Source organism: Macaca mulatta, chromosome 7 (assembly GCF_049350105.2).
Source record: "Macaca mulatta isolate MMU2019108-1 chromosome 7, T2T-MMU8v2.0, whole genome shotgun sequence".
Lineage (NCBI taxonomy): Eukaryota > Metazoa > Chordata > Mammalia > Primates > Cercopithecidae > Macaca > Macaca mulatta.
In genome coordinates, this window is record NC_133412.1 from 46272816 (window position 1) to 46293120 (window position 20305).

The 20305-nt window shown below is 51.2% G+C and overlaps 1 protein-coding gene across 4 annotated transcripts in view; it reads left to right on the top strand.

The window, feature by feature from the left end:
• Window positions 1–20305, top strand: part of CORO2B (coronin 2B) — a 151362-nt gene that overhangs the window by 122105 nt on the left and 8952 nt on the right. For all 4 annotated transcript variants that reach the window (XM_015142555.3, XM_077939634.1, XM_077939633.1 and 1 more), the window contains exons 4-10: window positions 11541–11690; window positions 12348–12512; window positions 14721–14837; window positions 15812–15916; window positions 16491–16587; window positions 19759–19871; window positions 20204–20294. In XM_015142555.3, the coding sequence (XP_014998041.1) occupies window positions 11541–11690; window positions 12348–12512; window positions 14721–14837; window positions 15812–15916; window positions 16491–16587; window positions 19759–19871; window positions 20204–20294 (838 nt within the window). The remainder of the gene's footprint in view (window positions 1–11540; window positions 11691–12347; window positions 12513–14720; window positions 14838–15811; window positions 15917–16490; window positions 16588–19758; window positions 19872–20203; window positions 20295–20305) is intronic.

The following is a 20305-nucleotide window of genomic DNA, read 5'->3' on the forward strand; positions in this document are numbered from 1 at the left end:
AATTTCTCCTGTCTGGCTCAGTGTGAGAAGGATCTGCCCAGTCCTAGCTTGGCATCTTATTTAACCTGATATGTGCCTCATGCTCCAGGACCCCAGCTTGTAAACAAGACATCCATGGTTTGTGTCCAAGAAAAACCTAAGGCTGCTTCCCTGGCCACATGAGCCAAGAGACTCTCTTCAGTTTTGCACACACTGACTGAGAGAGCACCGTATGCCTCACACCCTGGCTGCTGGGGTCCAAAGAGCTCAACCATGGGATCTGGTAGACCCGGGCTGGAATCTCAGCTTCACCATTTACCATCTGGGTGGCCAAGGGAGTGTTACTTGGCCTCTCTGAGCCTCGGCTTTGCTCGTCTCTGAAACAGTAAGATACCTCCCTGTGGCTATTGTGATGAGGATGAAGGTTAACCTGTGCCCCGCAGTATGCCTGTCCCTTCGTTGATGCCTGCTCATCTCACTCCTGCTCTGGAAACACCCCTAGCAGAGAGGCAGAGGGGCAGAGGGGCAGGGCCCACCCCACCCACCAAAAGGTGGTGCAGAATGAGGTCATTGCATCCAACAAGGTCAAACAAAGGGCCATGCACACAGAGAAGAGAGAAGGATTAGTTTTGACCAAGATGCAGAGAGGAGAAGAGGTAGTTAGCTGGCCTTTGGAGACGCAGGACGTTGACAGACAGAAAAAGGGTTAGAGAAGGAGTCCCAGGAAGAGACCCAGTATATCCAGTGTGCTTGGCCTGGAGAGAATGCATATACAGTGCATTTAGAAAAGAGAGAGTCTTGTGTGGCTGGAGCCCTGGCGTGGTGGTCAGTGAGAGGAGCGGGCAAGAAGGGAGGCTGCGAAGGGCAATTGGGCCCAAGGAGAGAAGGCTTAGGATGCAGGGTGAGCAGCCCAACTTTGCAGCGAGACCTGTGCTTCTCAAGCCATCTGAGCATCAGTGGACCCTACCGAGTGTGGTGCATGGGAGACACTACACGCTCCACGGAACCAGGGAAGGGGACCTGTGTGGATGGAGGGGGTCACAGACAGCTTTATGAAGGACATGGGGCCTGAGCTAGCTGGATACAGGTGAATCAGTGGAGAGAGGGGAATAGCGGAGGGGTGTGGCTGGAGGAGTGAAGGGAAGGGACATGGGCTCAGAGCACAGGAAGGGAGGGGCTGGCCTGGGCTGCTGATCCAGAGACAAGGAGATTAAGTCTCTGGATCAGAGAGGAACTAAGCTCTCGCTCCGGCTGCCAGGCCAGCTGCCCCAGAAGTACATTCCTGAACCCCATCTTACCCGAGTGTCCACCCCTCCCCACCTCGGGGCTAGGGATCTTGGCATTGGAACCAACAGGTCCCTGAGGCTGGATCCCAGCCTCTCCTGGAGGAGGCACTCTGAGACCCTGAGGGAGGTGCCTTGCCCAAGGTCACACAGAGAGCCTGTGTCCTAGGAAGGTCCCCTGACTCCCAGTCTGCATTCTCAGCCCCTCACCGGTGGCCCTGGTTCTACAAAGGAGGAAACTGAGGCTCAGGGCCATGGTGGACTGGGCTGACAGTTCAGATTCATCCACACTCAACATTTACATCACAGCATCTGCTCTCCTCAGGGCCCAACCTGGGTGCTGGGGGAAAGCACACGAGAGGCATCCCCACTGCAGCCTGGGAGGGGGTGGGGCGTAAAGGAAATGGAGTTTGCAGCTTCCAGGGGGTGGACAGGAGGTCAGCACTGCTGCCAGGGCCCTTCCCACGGCCTCCCTACCTCCATCAAAGCCCCTGAGGCACAGGCCACCTAGGCACCCTCCCTCCACTCATTCCAGCTGGAGCGGTCAACTTGCTGCACACCAGACACGACATTCAGACCCAGGGTTGGGAGGTCAGTCAGCAAAGCTGCTGTGTGTGCCAGGCACTGTGCTACATACAGGACTGGGGACGGTGCCAGCCCACAGGGGCCCAGAGGGAAGCTCTTCACAGCAAGTCTGGACCAGTTCCCCTGGGAGTGCCTGCCCATTTCACCCCCAGCCCTCCACGTCCCTCTACTTGTCTCTCAGAACATTCAGAGGACAGTGGTGGAATTTCACCAGCCCTGATTTCCCCAGCTCCTTCCCCATATCCCCTAGTCCTGCAACCTCCAGTGAAATCAATCCCCGTCGCCCAGGATCCATCTCCCCTCCCTGAGCAGGAGGAGGTCCTCTGGAGTCTAGCCTCCATCCCACCAGGGATCCAGCAGAACATACCCAGGCTCTTCCCCCGGGGCTTCGGGCCCGAGGGAGGGCTGGGGGCCATAACTCTCCCTGGCATCTGGCAGAATCCAGTTCTTTCCGCTGCTGGGTGATGTCACCTATTGTTGAAGGCTATGCTTTTTATAGCTTCTGCCGCAGCTAGGGAGGGCGGCTGGCAGGCGGCAGGGAAGGGCGCTATCGGTTTCCAAGCCTCGTGCTCCCAGCCCTTCTCCGGGGGCCAGCAGCCGCAGAAAGAGAGAGGTTTCTGTCATCTCAAGGAGAGGGAGAGAGTGATCCCAGGAGAGAAGGAGGAGGGAGAAGAGGCAGGCACCTCTTGCTGGTGGGCCAAGCTCCACATCTTTCCTTTGCCTTTTGTTCAAGCTCCTCCATCCTGTGTCTGCTCTCCTCACCCTGTATATGATGCCCCTCCCTGAGGAGCTGGGGGCGGGATGGACAGGATGTCAGCCCTGCTGGAAGCCACCCACCACCCTGCCTCCCGCACACCCCCGCCTCCCGAGCTCCCGAACCAGTACTTCTTGGAACTGGAAGGGAGTGATGCACTTTCGTAGAGGTAGAAGGAAGGTAGCTCTGAGGGGCCAGTGAGCTGAGTGGGTCTTCACCAATGATTTAGCAGCCACAGAGAAAGCAGCAGTATGGCTCCATGGCTAAGCTGGTCTTGATCTCCTGACCTCAAGTCCCTAGGCCTAGGTTCAAATCCTGGCTCTGCCACTTCCAGGCTCTGTGATCTAGGACTAGTTTCTTTACCTCTCTGAGTACCAGTTGCCCTACTGTAAAATAGGGATCATCTCGGGCTCTGAGAACTAGATGAATATAAAAGTGTTTTGTGTCCCCTAAGAACTCCATAGACATTAACTGTTACTTTCTTTTCCTTAAGTGAGGGCCCAAGAGTTTAAATAACTTGCCTAGGCCGGGCACGGCGGCTCATCCCTGTAATCCCAACACTTTGGGAGGCTGAGGTGGGTGGATCGCCTGAGGTCAGCAGCTTGAGACCAGCCTGGCCAACATGATAAGCGGAAGGACAGATCATGTCCTCCTCAGGGGGTTGGGTTCAGCCCAGGGAAGAAGGCAAAATCAGGTACGGGCACGGACAGAGTGTGGAAGAGAGGAGGAGGGTAGTCTGCCTGATTCCGGTTCTGAGTTTGAACCCCAGCTCCTCCTTTCCCAGCTGTGACACCTGGGCAAGTCTCCTCACCTCTGTGGGCCTCATTCCCTTATCTGTGCAAGGACAGTCATTAGTAGAGTCATAATAATAATAGGCAGCAGTGTCCTTTCATGCATCCAGCACCGCAACGACCACTTCGTGCATCCTCTAGCAGCGCCCTCCCAGGACTCGCAGCAATAGATGCTCAGCAATGTTTCCTTCTGGGTCCTCAATTCGCCCCTCCTACCTCCCTGGGTTTGGTGGGATTTGTTTCCCATATTGGGAAACAGTGAGTCCGGTGCTCAGAAGATGTCAGAATCAAGGGAGACTTTGAGATTCTACCTCTTGTTTAGATGAATGATGATAAACTAATTTTTAGAATGAACAGAATGATTGACAAGAAACGGGGAGGAGAGAGCTCCAGGAGCCTCCTGGTCCCTAAGCAAACACCTTCAGTTTTCTCTTCACTGCAGGAGACATCACAGTTACTGTGCTCTTGGACCCAGGCATCATCTCTGTAGATTGGTTAGATGGAAATCTTGGAGCCAATGATTGTGTATTGTATACAGCTAAATTGGAGGCTTCTTGAGGGCAGAAACCATATCTTTTTTTTTTTTGAGACAGAGTCTTACTTTGGCCCAGGCTGGAGTGCTGTGACACTATCTCGGCTCACTGCAACCTCCACCTCCTGAGTTCAAGCGATTCTCATGCCTCATCCTCCCAGGTAGCTGGGACTACAAGCTCATGCCACCACTCCTGGCTAATTTCTGTATTTTTAGCAGAGATAGGGTTTCACCATGTTGGCCAGGCTGGTCTCGAACTCCTGGACTCAAGTGATCCACCCACCTTACATCCCAAAGTTCTGGGATTACAGGAGTGAGCCACTGCGCCCAATCCAGAAACTATATCTTCTTTTTTTTTTTTTTTTTTTTTTTTTGAGACGGAGTCTTGCTCTGTCACCAGGCTGGCATGCAGTGGCACAATCTCAGCTCACTGCAACCTCCGACTCCCTGGTTCAAGTGATTCTCCTGCCTCAGCCTCCTGAGTAGCTGGGATTTACAGGCACGTGCCACCACGCCCCCCAGCTAATTTTTGTATTTTTAGTAAAGACGGGGTTTCACCATGTTGGCCAGGCTGGTCTTGATCTCCTGACCTCAAGTGAACTGCCCGCCTGGGCCTCCCAAAGTGCTGGGATTACAGGTGTGAGCCACCGCACCCAGCCCAGAAACCATATCTTATGCTATCCTGTCACTCCCCACACTCCCCCAAAACAGATTTGTTTGTTTTTTGAAGTAGCTACTAAGCGGTCAGATATCAGATCTTCTCCTAGCTGTTTAGGCCCGTGGTGAACTCCAGCTCCTCCTGTGAACTTCTGTACCACATATACAGACATTGGGTCCTGTCTGCTTGCTGTAGTGTGTAATAAGCAGCAGATCCCTTAAATGGAGAATTCTGCCCCTTAGGAACAGTGTCATCAGAGGGACTAACAGTCCTAGCCCTAAGTCACGAGCAGTCATGACCCTCAACGTGTCAGAAAGCAGAGATCCAACCAGACACCTCCATAATCATGTAAGCATTTTAAAGATGAAGTTGTTGCTGCATTCCATAAAATGGAGACATACTTCATAACGTATGTATTGACTACACAGGGGGCAACAAAGTGCACATGAAAAATATAACTTGTCCAAGCTCAGTGGCTCATGCCTGTAATCCCAGCGCTTTGCGAGGCCAAGATGGGCAGATCACTTGTGCTCAGGAGTTCGAGACCAACCTGGGCAACATGGCAAAACCCTGTCTACACACACACACACACACACACACACACACACACACAAATACAAATATTAGCTGGTCATGGTGGTGCACATCTGTAGTTTCAGCTACTTAGGAGGCTAAGGTGGGAGGATGGCCTGATCCTGGGAGGTGGAGGTTGCAGTGAGCCGAAATTGCACCACCGCACTCCAGCCTGGGTGAGAGAGCAAGACCCTGTCTGAAAAACAAAAGAAAACTATAACTCAATTACATCTAAAGTTTAACCACTATAAAACTTGGGTATGATCCTTAATTAATATTAAGTAAGCATCCTTAAGTGTTATTCTTTGGTCATCTGCTTGGTAGTGTATGCATTTTATCTTTACTTAGTATTTATAGCAGCTCTGCTGTATGGGTATAATTATCCTTACAGGTGTAAAGACAGATGTTCAGAGAGGCTAAGAAACTTGGGGAAAATCTCACAGCCAATAAGGTCAGAGCCTGGATTCTAACGGAGCTGTCAGACCACAAAGCTTCTTGCTTTTTGGCCAGCTGCTCCCTTTCCCATGTGCAGGGACAGTTGGTTTTGTAGCTTTATTAACTGTGCTTATCAGCTGCCTTGCCTTTGCCTTGTCTGCAGTGTCTGCTGTCTCCCCAACAGGACTGACAGCTACTTGAGACTAAGAACCGTTCCCCCGTATCTAATCTGTTTGGCACAGAGAGGACCCGGGTATGTTCTGTTGGGTTGAATATAACTGAGTTAAACAAGGCTCTGACCCAGGAACCTGTGAAGGGGACAGTCCCCAGCAAGGCTGGCTTGCTGGAGAGAGTGGTTTTGCCACTTCCCCCCACCCTTTCCTTCCAGAAATCCAGTTTGGCAAACGCTACTGAGTTTCCTGTTGAATTGAAGTAACCTCTTGGAGCAACCTCTGAGCAGATCCGCAGGGCTCCTCCCATGCCTTATCCACTCTTTGTTTTCAACAAAACCCTTGAATACTAAGGGATTGGAATTCCTTTCCCAGCTACTCAGGCCCACTGTGAACTCCAGCTCCTCCTCTGAGCTTTGTAGCATGTGGTGCTACTGTTTGCTGTAGCCATGGGTCAAACAGAGCCAGTATCCTTCTCCCAGTAATGTATTCAGTGATGTCAAAGCAGAAAAGTTTGGAAGATTAACTAATACTATCTAAATGTGCAGATGAAGGTGGGGTGCCGTGGATCACTTGAGATCAGGAGTTCGAGACCAGCCTGGCCAACATGGTGAAGCCTCATCTCTACCAAAAATACAAAAATTAGCTGGGCGTGGTGGTGGGCGCCTATAATCCCAGTTACTTGGGAGTCTGAGGCAAGAAAATTGCTTGAATCCAGGGGACGGAGGTTTCAGTGAGCTGAGATCACACCACTTCACTCCAGCCTGGGCGAAAGAGCGAAACTCCATCTCAAAATAAATAAATAAATAAATAAATAAATAAATAAATAAATAATAAAGTAAATGTGCAGATGAGAAAACCCAGGGAGGGAAGAGGCTGGTATCAAATGGGGATAAAGCAAGGCACCTCTCTCCCTCTCTGTGGGATATTTATTCATCTGAGTCCCCCAAGTCCTGCCTGAGACACTACATCCAACAGTTCTTGGTGAAAACAGCTCTCTTGGTTTCCATCTACAGCCCTTCATTCCATGAGACTTGAATCCAGTCAAGGGGCTGGAGCCTGGGCACAGACACAGCTACCCCCACCCCCCATCCCCTGGGCTTAGCCCCTAGGCTCCTAGGCAGAGCTGTCACCCCAGCACATCAGCTCGTGTATCTAGAAGGCTTCACGCTTCCAAGAGCTCTGCACCCAATTTAGTTGAACCCACACACCTCTAACAGGTACAGTCTCTATTTTCTGGATGAGGAGCCTGAGCCTCAAGACAGGTTAACTGGCTTGTTCAAAGTCACCCAGCTATTAAGTAAGATTGGAGCCTTGGCTGGGGCTCACTCCACAGCCCCCCAGGTGACTCTACGTTACCCGGGCATGGGTTTAACCCAGAGATACCTCAGTTACTGGGTTGCTCAGGAATTAGGGTGTCCTGGGAATGAGTTTTTTCTGAGACTCTGGGCCCAAGCAGAGCTTCTTCGAGCCTCAGTGACGAGATATGACACACATGACCTCTGGCCTCCTCTGCCACGAGCCAGCCTGCTACGAGCAAGGCTGACCCCCGTGCAGTTTCCCTACTGCTGCGCCTGACCCCACACACGCTGGGCATTCTTCTGCCTCCTCACCCCTTCCAACATCCCAACCTGTCTTTTCAAACTTAGTTCAACATCCTGTCTTCCAACACTGCTTTCCCAGACCCTCCCACCCCAGTGCCCCTAACAACTGGGTTCAAGCTTTCTGAACAGCTCTGTGCCCCCACAGCCTCTCCGTCTGCCTGCACCACTCAGTGCTGCTCAAGAGCAGGCATGGGCAAGTTCAACACCACACCCCACTGGCGCATAGGAGGCCCCTGGGAGGTGTTAGCGGAGTTAATGAGGCTCAACTTTTGGTTTCAAAGATCTTTCTTGATGGCCAGGGGCAACTATTCTGCTCAGTCAAGGCTTATGTACCAAGATACAGTGTGAGACGTCCCTAGACAGAATCCTCTGCCCCCAAACATCTCATCCCTTTCAGTCTGAAAGCTTCAGAGCTTCCTACTCAAGTGCAAACAAGGGTAGCCAATAGACACAAGAAAAGATGCCTGGTATTTTTTTTTTTTTTTTTTTTTTTTAGAGACAGGGTCTCACTCTGTCACCCACGCTGAAGTGTAGTGGCGTGATCATAGCTCATTGCAGCCTCATCTTCCTGAGCTCAAGTGATCTTCCTGCCTTAGCCTTCCCAGTGCCGGGGACTACAGGCACATGCCACCACATCCAGCTAATTTTTGTAGAGATAGCAGTCTCACTATGTTGCCCAGGTTGGTCTTGAACTCCTGGGCTCAAGCAATCCTCCCGCCTAGGCTTCTTATTTTGAGACAGAGTCTCACTCTGTCGCCCAGGCTGGAGTGCAGTGGCACAATCTCGGCTCACTGCAACCTCCACCTCCCAGGTTCCAGCAATTTCTGCTGCCTCAGCCTCCTGAGTAGCTGGGATTACAGGCGTGAGCCACCACACCTAGCTACCGCCTAGGCTTCTTAAAGTGCTAGGATTACAGACATGAGCTACCACAGCTGTCCTTGGTATTTCTAAGAATGGAAGGAACACAAATCCAAACACCAGGTGGCATTTTTGACCTATCAGATGGGTAAAAATCCAGCTTTTTAAAGGTATAGTTTTAGAGGCATAATGAAGCAGTCTCAGACTCTGTGGGTTAAAAACTAGGACAGTTTTTGGGGACAATTTTACAGTAACTATAAAAAATATGAAACACTTCTAGCCATTTTCCTACAAGAATATCCACACTAATGCACAAACTTGTATTACGAGCATGTTTGTCATAGAATGAATTGTAATCATGAAAAAAAAGTGAACAGAACTTAGATGTCAATTAATAGAGGTCGATTAAATTCATCATGGAACGGTCATACAACAGATGCCTCTCTGGCCACTTAAAAAGATAAGGTAGATATTCATGGAGTGGTGTGGAAAGATGCCCACTATCTGTTATGTGAGAAGAGCGAGTTGAAAGAGAACGTGTGTAATAGTATCCCTTCTGGGTAAAAAGAAAGAAGTGCGTGTGTCTACGTGTCTGTGTCTGTCACAGGTGGGTGTCTAGCCCAAGCACTAGTCTCCCAATTTCAGGGTCTCCTTTCTACGGTACATTTGGGGACAGAAGGAATGTGTTTTGTTGGTGACTACTGAGTTATGTACTCAGCAGCTTGCTCCCCCTGCACCCTCTCAGCCACTTCCAGACCAGTCTTCATCCCTGAACACCCTCGTGCAGGGGCTGTTGAGGAAAGAACACTGGGGTATTCCGGGCCCGCTATACATCACTCCCCTCCCCGCATTCCCCCCTTCCACCATCTCACAGGACTGTGTGGGAGTGTTGGACTTTACTCAAGGTTTGGAGCCACCAAAGGGGATGACAATGGAGATGGGAAAATATTTCAAACTCTCCCCAAATTATAAACTTTTTCTCAAGTGGGCTTTTGAAATGGATTTACTGAAACAGAATGGTGCACCCAAAGGTGACCCCAAACCCTTGACAGAACTTGCCTTTCTTACCCTGAAACCTCCCAGTCGGCAGGCACAGGAGCTGGCTCTGTGGGGGAACACACGTGAGGGAAATGCTCATTCTTATAGTCTGAGGAGGCACCAAGGAAGAAAATTTGTCCAAAGAATGCCCTGAGGGGCACCCCAGTTCCTAGCCTTGCTCCCAGGACCTCTGGTCTGCCTTTGACTTTCTTCCTTTTTTTTATTTTTCTGAGACAGAGTCTCACTCTGTTACCCAGGCTAGAGTGCAGTGGTACATTCATAGCTCACTGCAGCCTTGAACTCCTGGGCTTAAGCGATCCTCCCACCTCAGCCTCCTGAATAGCTGGGACTACAGGTGCATGCCACAACACCTGGCTGATATTTTCAATTTTTTGTAGACACGGGGTCTCACTATGTTGCCCAGTCTGGTCTTGAACTCCTGGGCTCAAGTGATCCTCCTGCCTTGGCCTCCCAAAGTGCTGGGATTGCAGGCATGAGCCACCTCACGTGGCCTTGGCTTTCTTTAACATGCTTTCTGCGTTTATTCATAGCCTTTGGAATTGTAATCAATTGACTAGTATTACATATTGAGATAATGTATTAAATTGTTCCTTTAATGTTGATCATTTACAGTGCTTCTACATTTTCCATGTAAATGATGTTGCAGTGAACTTCTTCATGCATGGAGATTTTTGCTTATATTGTATTTTAAGAGTGAAGTTACTGGGTCAAAGAGTATAATATAAATGTCTTTATGGCTCTTACTAAAGATTGCCAAATTGTTTCCAAAAGAGTTACTCTGATTTATAATACTACCAACATCCATTCCATCTATAACTTCCAGCATTACCTTGCCAACACTGGCTCTTTTTATTTTTTTGGTTGGCTATTTTAGCAGATTACAAATTATATCTCAAGGCTGTTTTTCCTGTTTTTCTTCTTCCTAGCAAGGGTGGAGTTCAGATTTTCAAAAGGATTTTTTTGTTTGTTTGTTTTATCGTTTTTTGTTTTTGTTTTTGTTTTTTTGGTTTTTTTTTTGAGACAGGGTCTTGCTGTGTTGCCCAGGCAGGAGTGCAGTGGATTTCAGCGCATTGTAACCTCCGCCCCCAGCCTCAAGGGATCCTCCCATCTCAGCCTCCCGAGTAACTGGGACTATAGCCGTGCGCCACCGCACCCGGCTAATTTTTGTTTCTTTGGTAGAGACACGGTTTCACTGTGTTGCTCAGGCCGAAAGATTCGTTTTTTTTTTTTAAGGTGTCCTAAATTATAGTCACGTGTGCTCTTTCCTCTTCAACCAGTTAGACTCTAATGAATAATATTAATGATAATAATAACAATTATAATTCCTTTGGCCTTTAGAGCATTTTGCAGTTTATAAACTGTTACACTATTGTGTCTTTTTATTCTACCAGTAGGTGTAGCAGGGCAGGGATGTTCCCCCAACTCCCCGCCCACCTTATTGATGAAATAGTTGAAGCTGTGCAGAGGAGGTTTGGTTTGAGTGACAGAAGCCCACCAGGGCTGATGTAAATAATTAGGGGGGTGATTCCAAGATTGCAGAGAAACTGCTCAGTCTCTCCCTCTCTGGGGCCACATGGTCTCCTCTCTGCTTCTCTCTGCATGTCCCATCCTCCTCTCTGCAGACCATCTTTTTCTGCTTCTTTATCGGTATCCACAAGACTGAAAATAGCTCTATCCAGGTTTTGCCCATCCTTTCAGCTCAGGCCGCACATCTGATCAGTCTCTGTCTCCCAGTCCACCATCTCTCAGGAGAGACCTGGGGCCTCTCAGCCTCCCAGATGCGGTTCCCTCTGCCCAGGGGTCCATCCTGCGTGGGGGACAGAATAGGGGATAAGGCCATGTGGTTCAGACAGCCAAAGTGGGTCTGAGCAGGGTAGCAGGAAGGCAGAGTCTCCTAGAAGGATCTGGCATGTGAAGCAAGGATAGACTTTTTAACACACTTGCTAAAAGAGGCTCATGCGTGTTCTTCTTAGTTGGGCTAGGCCACAGCAGTAGCAACATGCCAGTAATAACAGTTCTTAGGTCTGCAGAGACTTCCCAGAGAAAAACCTCCCACAGGCAGAGAGATGGTCTCTTTCCTCTCTAGCCACACCCTGAGATCTCCCAGCAGGCCTCAGTCGGGCTTTGCCCATCGCCGCAAGCCAGGAGGTGCCTCACAGGCAGATCTCAGAAAGCCTGGTGTCCGAGGGAAGGGGCACCTCTCATCAAGGGCCCTCTTGGCCATGTCCACCCAGCCTGGACCCTCATCCCCCTCTGCAGGTGCGGATCTGGGAGATCCCCGAGGGCGGGCTGAAGCGGAATATGACAGAGGCTCTCCTGGAGCTGCACGGGCACAGCCGGCGTGTGGGGCTGGTCGAGTGGCACCCCACCACCAACAACATCCTGTTCAGCGCTGGCTACGACTACAAGGTATGCAGTGGGCAGGCAGCTGGGTGGAGAGGGATTGGGGAAGAGAAAGGGGCCTTTTGGGTGCCTGTGGGAAGCACTGTTGGTTCCTAAGCAACCAATATTGCCTCATCTGTTCATTTGCTCCTTCATTCATTCATTCACTACACGCAACTGAGCATCTCCTGTGCACCCTGTCATTCCTGGGGTCCACAGAGGCTGGAGGCTTCTTTTCTGCCTTCTCTGGTGGTTGATGGACTGGAGGAGAATGCCCCTTCCATGCCCACACCCTTTGCCTGGCCACTTCTTAACCAAGAGGTGGCAAAAGGGGTAACCAAAGCTGCTGGAGGGAAAAAAGTGGAGCCTCAGCCCCTAGCCCCAGGCACATCCTCAAAAAAGGTGAGCTGCCGCATGGGACCTGACAAGGAACATGTATCCTTCTTGCTCTTCCACAAACTGAGCCCAGGCTGGTGCTGGGATCTGACCAAGGATATTGATGGATTTGTGTGCCAGGAATGTATCAGCCTTTCCATATAGAACTCAATGACCCCTCCTGTATCCCAGCACACCCCAGGCCCTGCATGGGGTGCTTCTCCCAGGGCAGTCCAGTGTGGACTTGGGACAAACACCCCAGGACCCTAGCAGCCGCTGACCCTGCCTCCCGTGCGTCTGCCATTGCAGGTCCTCATCTGGAACCTGGACGTGGGCGAGCCGGTGAAGATGATCGACTGCCACACGGACGTGATCCTCTGCATGTCCTTCAACACGGACGGTAGCCTGCTCACCACCACGTGCAAGGACAAGAAGCTGCGCGTGATCGAGCCCCGCTCTGGCCGTGTTCTGCAGGTGGAACCCTACATTTTTTGAGATTGAAGGGGAAGGTATTGAGGACTGGGGCTCAGCTTTCAGCAGGCCTGGAAAAAAAAGGCTGTGCCAGCCCCCGTCTCCAATGCATCTCACTGCACCTCTGTTGAACAACTTTGGCTCTCCTGGACCCTTCTCAGCTCATAGGAACCCTGCCTTGTTCTGGGTGGGGAGGGACCTTTCCTGTCCCCACTGCACCCCCTACCTCCAGACAGGATTCTTCTGGCTTGCTTTGGGGGCTGAGCTGGTGACACCCTTCAGTGCATATATCCCCAGGTGTTAACCAAGTCCATCATAGGCACAGGAGGAGGAGACACTGGACTCACTGCCCAGCCACCCAGTAGGATGAGCCTGGGGGAAATGGCTCAGGGTGCCAAGGTTGATGGTGAACTTAGCTCCACTTTTGGTCTTTGAATCTCCTGGGTCTTGGGTTTGAGGAAGGGGTTAGGTGCCATTTGGAAGTAAAAGCAATTACCATTTTTTGGGCACCTGCTGTGTGCTGGTCATGGGGACAGATGGAATGGAAAATATGGATGATATCTGAGGTCTGCCTTCTACACAAGAAGGGACTGATGCTTGATCTGGGTTTGTTTACCTTGGAGTAGTCCAATATTACAAGACCAGAAAGTTATCTACTACTGTAGGTTGAGCATCCTAAATCCAAAAATCCAAAATCCAGAAGGCTCCAAATCCAAAACTTTGTCAGCACTGACATAACACCCGAAAGAAATGCTCGTTGGAACATTTCAGATTTTGGATTTGGGGATGTAGGGAGCTCAGCTAGTAGGTATAATGCGAATATTCTGACATCTGAAACAATCCAAAATCTGAAACACTTCTGGTCCCAAGCATTTCAGATAAGGGCTACTCAACCTGTACCACTACAAATAAGAATAATGACAGTTGCTTCGCATGATTAGTGTTAACTGACATCTGCTAAGAGCTCACTGTGTGGCCTGCACTGTGCCCGGGGCTCTGCACATCGTCTCATGTAATCCTCAGGACAGCCCTCTCAGCTAAGCACTGTTACTGCTCTCATTTTATATATGAGAACACTGAACCTTAGCAAAGTTGGGAGACTTGAATCTCACAGTTCCAGGAGGAGCTGGGATTCAAACCCAGAGCCCATGACAAACAGAAAGGATGTTTATGAACAGAGAACCCCCACCTCCAATTCACAAACGGGGCCATGAGCCCAGGGAAGGTGAAGGTCTTCTCTTGGGCTACACTTTTTTGGCAGAGCTAGAACTAGAGTTCAGAGTGAGTGATGCCAGCCAGAATATGTGCACTGCCCCATTAGCCTCTTTTCTGACCTGCTGCCAACTTACCTGATGCCGAGGACTGTTGTGTGTTAGGAGGAAATCAAGTGTCATGAGCCAGTGAGCAGGAAAGGAGGCCCAAGACAACTCAGTTAAGGAGGCACTCCCTGATGAGGCGAGTTGTGGAGCAGTGATCGGCATGAGCCTCTTGTCCTTCTGAGCCTCAGTTTCCTCACCCTCAAAATGAGGATAATGATTTCTTCTGATAGATATTGTTACGAGGATGAAAAGCAATGCCCCTGGTGAGAGCTCCTGGAGTGGTGTAGCCCCCAACTGGACTTGGTGGAGGTTGGCTCCCTTCTCGCTCCCTGTTCCCACCTTCCCTGGGAAACAACAGAGAAGGCATCTGTGGAGCCATTGCTGCACAGTGCTTAGAACAGTGTCCTGTGGCTGCTGTAACAAATGCCCACAAACTAGGTGGCTGAAAACAAAAGTGTATTCTCTCATCGTTCCAGAGGCCAGATATCCCACATCAAGGTGGCAGCAGGGCTGTACTCCTTACAGATGCTCTAGGAGAAAACCCATTCCTTGCCTCTTGTGGAGGTTGCTGGCTCCCGTGGCTGGTGGCCACATCACTCCAGTCTCCGCCTCCAGGGTCACACACCTTCTGCCCTGTGTGTCTGTGTAATCTTACCTCTCTCCCACTAGGACACTCATGATGGAATCCAAGATCCACCTGGATAATCCAGGGTAATCTCATCTCCAAATCCTTAGCTTAACCACATCTGCCAGGACCCTTTCCCAAATAAGGAAACAATTGCAGGGGCCAGGGCTGAGAACACGGGTGTATCTTTTCAGTGCCACCATTCATGCCACTGCAGAACCCACATGTTGAGGACCTTGGCTCACCACTTCCCTCTGTTCCTACTAGGAGGCCAACTGCAAAAACCACAGAGTGAACCGGGTGGTATTCCTGGGGAACATGAAGCGGCTCCTCACGACAGGGGTCTCCAGGTGGAACACAAGACAGATTGCCCTCTGGGACCAGGTCAGCCACCGGGAGGCCTGCTGGGTTTGGGCTAAAGGAAGCGTCATTGCCTCAGAGGTCACTTCCTCAGAAAGTCAGGAGCCTGGGCCCGCACACCAGCTTCTCATAGCATTCCCAGCGGAGAAATCAGACAGAGACCCCCAGAGGCCGAGCTTGGGTACAGAGGCCTCAAGGGACAATGTCGGCCACGCCTGCAAGATGTTCCCCCTCTTTTTCCAGAGTGGGGGCTGAGCTCCAGAGAGATCAAGAGACTTACCTGGGGACACATAGCAAGTAGCACGTTTGGGCACAATGAGAACAAGTCCCTTGCCTGCTGTTTGTACGACCCTTTCTGCTGCCCCTGGCTGCTTTTTGTGGCAAGAAAGTCAGTCTTGCCACCACCCATAGGACGGGCTTTTTTTTTTTTTTTTGAGACGGAGTCTTGCTCTGTCACCCAGGCTGGAGTGCAGTGGCCGGATCTCAGCTCACTGCAAGCTCCGCCTCCCGGGTTTACGCCATTCTCCTGCCTCAGCCTCCCGAGTAGCTGGGACTACAGGCGCCCGCCACCGCGCCCGGCTAGTTTTTTGTATTTTTAGTAGAGACGGGGTTTCACCGTGTTAGCCAGGATAGTCTCGATCTCCTGACCTCGTGATCCGCCCGCCTCGGCCTCCCAAAGTGCTGGGATTACAGGCTTGAGCCACCGCGCCCGGCCCGGCTAGTTTTTTGTATTTTTTTTTTTTAGTAGAGACAGGGTTTCACCGTGTTAGCCAGGATGGTCTCAATCTCCTGACCTCGTGATCCGCCCGCCTCGGCCTCCCAAAGTGCTGGGATTACAGGCTTGAGCCACCGCGCCCGGCCCCCATAGGACGGGCTTTTTAACGTCCAGGGGAGGTCTTAACATAAAGTAGTTGCCGTCCTAAGTGGCCTTGCTGGGATTTGGGGAGGGGCATGCCATCCTGCCTGTAGAGAGGCTGAGACCAGCTCCTCTCCCTCAGGAGGACCTGTCCATGCCCCTGATCGAAGAGGAAATCGATGGGCTCTCTGGTCTCCTGTTCCCCTTCTATGATGCTGACACCCACATGCTCTACCTGGCTGGAAAGGTAGTAGGAGGTGGGGGAGGGCCCGCGGCAGCCTGTGGGAAAGCCCTGCCTTCATTGCACCCCCGCAACTGCCCCACCCCCTTGAGAATAGCCAGCCTAACCTCTCTGGTGTTCCCTGACCCAACCCAAGTTCCTGGGCCTCACCTCTCCCATTCACACCTGCCCTCAAGTCTGACACCCATTCTTACTCAAGTGTCTGCTACCAAGAATTCCTTCAAAGGTGGGCTGGAGTGGGTTTTACATTGGAGTAAAGATCAGAGCCTGCAGTGTAGTCAGTGATGAATGATGGAATTTGAGATACCCACCAGGAGATCCTTTGGTGAATATAACCTTGTTTGTCAGAAAGGCTGTCTACACACACACACACTCACATCAGCCCACCCACCTTCACCTCTCCACCCGCAGTGAGTCCACTGTGGTGCACCCACTAGGAGCCTAGAAGCCAGGTTTCCTTGGTTTTTATAACCACCCATGAGGCACGGGGGAGAGCTGTCTTCAGCTGGCTCCTGGGACCAGGCTCTGCTCTGCCCTCCCTACCTGCCACCTTCCTCACCTCCATCTCTCCTGACCCCAGGGTGATGGAAACATCCGGTACTACGAGATCAGCACTGAGAAGCCCTACCTGAGTTACCTCATGGAGTTCCGCTCCCCAGCCCCGCAGAAAGGTCTAGGTAAGGGGCCCCCAGGCTGCCACGGCTGGTGTGCTCATGCACGGGAGGACATCTGGCCCATGGGTCACCCCCTCTCTTAAATGGAAAATCAGACTCAGAAGGCCACAGCACATGTGCAAGTTGGAACAGAACCTGCATGAGCTGGCCCTGCTGCAGTTGTCACTGCCCACTGGACCGGCGCTGTCACCCCACTGCGCTCACATCCACCATCAGTAGCAGCTTGCCAGCATGTGCTCTGCGTCTGCACTCCTGATCGCAGATGGGGAGCCTGAAGCCCACAGTGGTTATGACGATGGTGGGAAGTGGTCCATGGTGGGAAGTGGTCCAGTAACTAAAGGTCAGAGCGGGGTCTAGGCACAAGTCGCTTCCTGAGCCTCTAGGAAGCTGGGACTCCCAGACCCCAGCAGCAGCTCTGTCTGCCTGATAGGGCAGGAAGAAGTTCCAGATGTTCCTATGACTGCAGCCCCAAGCTCCCTAGGCTCTCAGGCAGAAACACAGAGAGGGCTCCGGGCTTGACAGGGTGTAGTGAGTGAGAACCCACGTTCTCCCACCACTAAAAGTCTTACAACCAATTTTCCCTCCTTTCAACTAACCTGGTAATGCATATGATTCAGCAATTCTACATTTGGGGTCCAAATCACCCAGTGAAACACCTATTTTCAAGGACCTCCCGTTCCCACCTCTGCGGTGATCCTCCTTGGAGCTTGAGTCTAGTTTGCCTTCCTGTGGGTCTGGTATTATGGACAGGGCCTGAGGGCCAGCTTCCATCAGGGCTGAAAGGACCTGACAGCCCACTCCAGTGACCAACAGCAAAATGGAAGCCAAGAGATGTCCAAAGTCCCAATCACCATTCCATCAACTTTACCCTTCCCCAACTCTGTCATCCCCACCTCCTTCACTGTCACTCCTGCATCAAATAGTATAAAAATCAGCCTGAACTTTGGAGTCAGACCTGGGTTTACATTCTGGCTCAGCTGTGCACTTAATCCCTCTAAGTCTCAGTTTCCTCAACTGTAAAATGGGGATAATCAAACCGTCCTTGAATGGCTAATGTAAGGCTTAGAGACCATATGTGCAAGGCACCTGACAGAACACTTGACTCCTTCTGCTCCTTCACATAGCTGTTCAACAAACAGTTATTGAGTTCCAACTGTATACCAGACCTTGCACAAAGTCCAGTGGCAAATAGAACATGGCCTTACTCTCATGGGGATCACATTCCACTGAGCAGGAGACAGGCAGTAAACAAATAAGAAAAATGTTGTGTAGGGATGAGTTCTAGGCAGAGAGTCAAAGGGTGTGCTAGAACAGAGAGTGACTGGGGGCTACTTTACACAGGCGATCAGGGAAGGCCTCTCTGTGATGATATTTTAGGTTGAGCTCTGAAAGATGGGAAGGAGAAAGAGCAGTCTCAGCAGGGGGAATGGTTAGTGCAAAGGCTCTGTGGCCAGAATGAGCCTGACATGTTCTAGGAACAGAAAGGAGGTCAGTGTGGCTGAACATGGTGTAGACTCTGTGATGTAGCAGGAGATGGGGGTAGGGTGTTAGGAGACCGTTGGAGAGGTGGGCAGGGGCTGAATCCAGGGGATGCATTAGCCTGGGAAAGCAGTTTGCATTTGATTAGGAAATCATTGTGGGGACGGTTCTTTTTCTTGAGTGGGAGATGAGACAACATGATGTGATCTGAAATGTTAGTTACGATTGCTCTGGCAGCCAGCTGTGGTGACTTACGCCTGTAATCCTGGCAGTTTGGGAGGCTGAGGCAGGTGGATCACCTGAGGTCAGGAGTTCGAGACCAGCCTGGCCAACATGGTGAAACCCTGTCTCTAAACCCTGTCACTAAAAATACAAAAATTACCTGGGTGTGGTGATACACCCCTGTAATCCCAGCTACTTGGGAGGCTGAGGCAGGAGAATCGCTTGAACCTGGGAGGCAGAGGTTGCAGTGAACTGAGATCACACCACTGCACTCCAACCTGGGCAACAGAGCCAGACTCTGTCAAAAAAAAAAAAAAAATTATCTGACTTCAGTAGAGAGAATGGATTTGGGAGGGGCAGGAGGAAGGCAGGGCAACCAGTTAGGAAGAAGTTGTAGACTTTTAGGCAAGAGAGGATAATAGGTGGACAGGAGGAAGACAGGGAGAACAGGATGAATCCAGATGTTTAGAAAGTAATGTCAGCAGGACTTGCTAAGGTATCAGATATAGAGGGCTGGAGAGGAAAGAAGGAGGAAGGACTCAGAATGACTCACCTCATCCTCATCCTCATCCTCCTCACCTGTGACCACTATTGAGCATTTGCTGTGACCTAGGCACTTATTATAGACACAGACAAATTAAGCAGCTCACCAGAGGCAGGTCTTACCTGCTGAGTAGCAGAGGCAGAACTCAGACCGAATCTGCTGACTCTTAATCCCATTTGGGAAACCATTTCACCCCTTCCCTCCAGCTCCTGGAATTTCTTTATCTGGAAGAGCAGGCTTCCAGCCCAGTGGAGGAGAGGCAGAGCCTTAACTCATATTCACAATACAGGGAAAGAAACTAATGTTGTCTGTGCTCGTCACGGTGCCAGGCAGTTAATGAGTATCTTGGCACATATTCTCCTGATCACCTCATATGGGGCCACTGTGTTGTCCTCCTCGAACCAGCCAAGGAACTAGAAGCTCAGAGAGTAATGACTTGCCAAAGGACTCCCAGATGGAAAGGGGACAGAGTCAGGATTCAAACCCCGTTGGTCCACCCCTAGATAGAACTGTGCTCCTCACACCGCACTGCCCCTCGTTCCCATGATAGATGTTCAGCAGAGGCAGCTGTTAGGGACACGTGGCAAGTGAACCCACACAGGCAACATGTGCACACATTGTTGGTTGTAGGAGACATAGAACAGAACAGTAATCTCGGGCTGCATCCAGACCTCTTCCAATTCTGAGGGGTCCAATTATAAAGCGTGCACTGTGGTGAGGTAGGTCTGGCCCAAAGAGCTTGAGAAGTGACCATCCAGAGACAGAGACTGATTGAAGAAGCCCGGGTCCACCCTCTGCCCTCTGCATGGGCCGTTGTCTCCAAACCTAAGTACATTCCTCAGCCTTTCCCCGGCCCAGAACATCATGGGGTGATGTCACTGAGAGGCAGTTTCTGGTACCCCATGGAGCCACATGTGTGCCTGTTACAGGGGTCATGCCCAAGCACGGGCTGGATGTGTCAGCCTGCGAGGTGTTCCGCTTCTACAAGCTGGTGACTCTCAAGGGCCTCATCGAGCCCATCTCCATGATCGTGCCCCGGAGGGTAAGTGGGGCTGGGCTGGGCTCCGGGAGGGGGGCCTGCATCGCATCCTAGCCTGCTCACCACTGACCATGACCCTGGAGAAACCCAGGTGAGAGATGTGCTGTGGACTGGGGTCTTCAAACCCAATTTGGGGTGAGGGGCATCCTCAGACGGGACAGTTGGGTTTGCTCATGAGTGCAGGTGGGTAGTTCCAGGAGGAAAACGCAGTGCAAAGGCATAGAGGCAGGAGAGCAGGTAGCGTGATTGGAGATCAGTGAGAAGAGTCTGACTGAAGAGTCGGGGCTTTTCTAGCAGCCCCCCATCTGTCCTCTCTTCTGCTCCTCCCACTGCAGTCAGATTCCTACCAGGAAGACATTTACCCAATGACACCAGGCACGGAGCCAGCACTGACCCCGGATGAATGGCTGGGAGGCATCAACCGAGGTACCACAGCA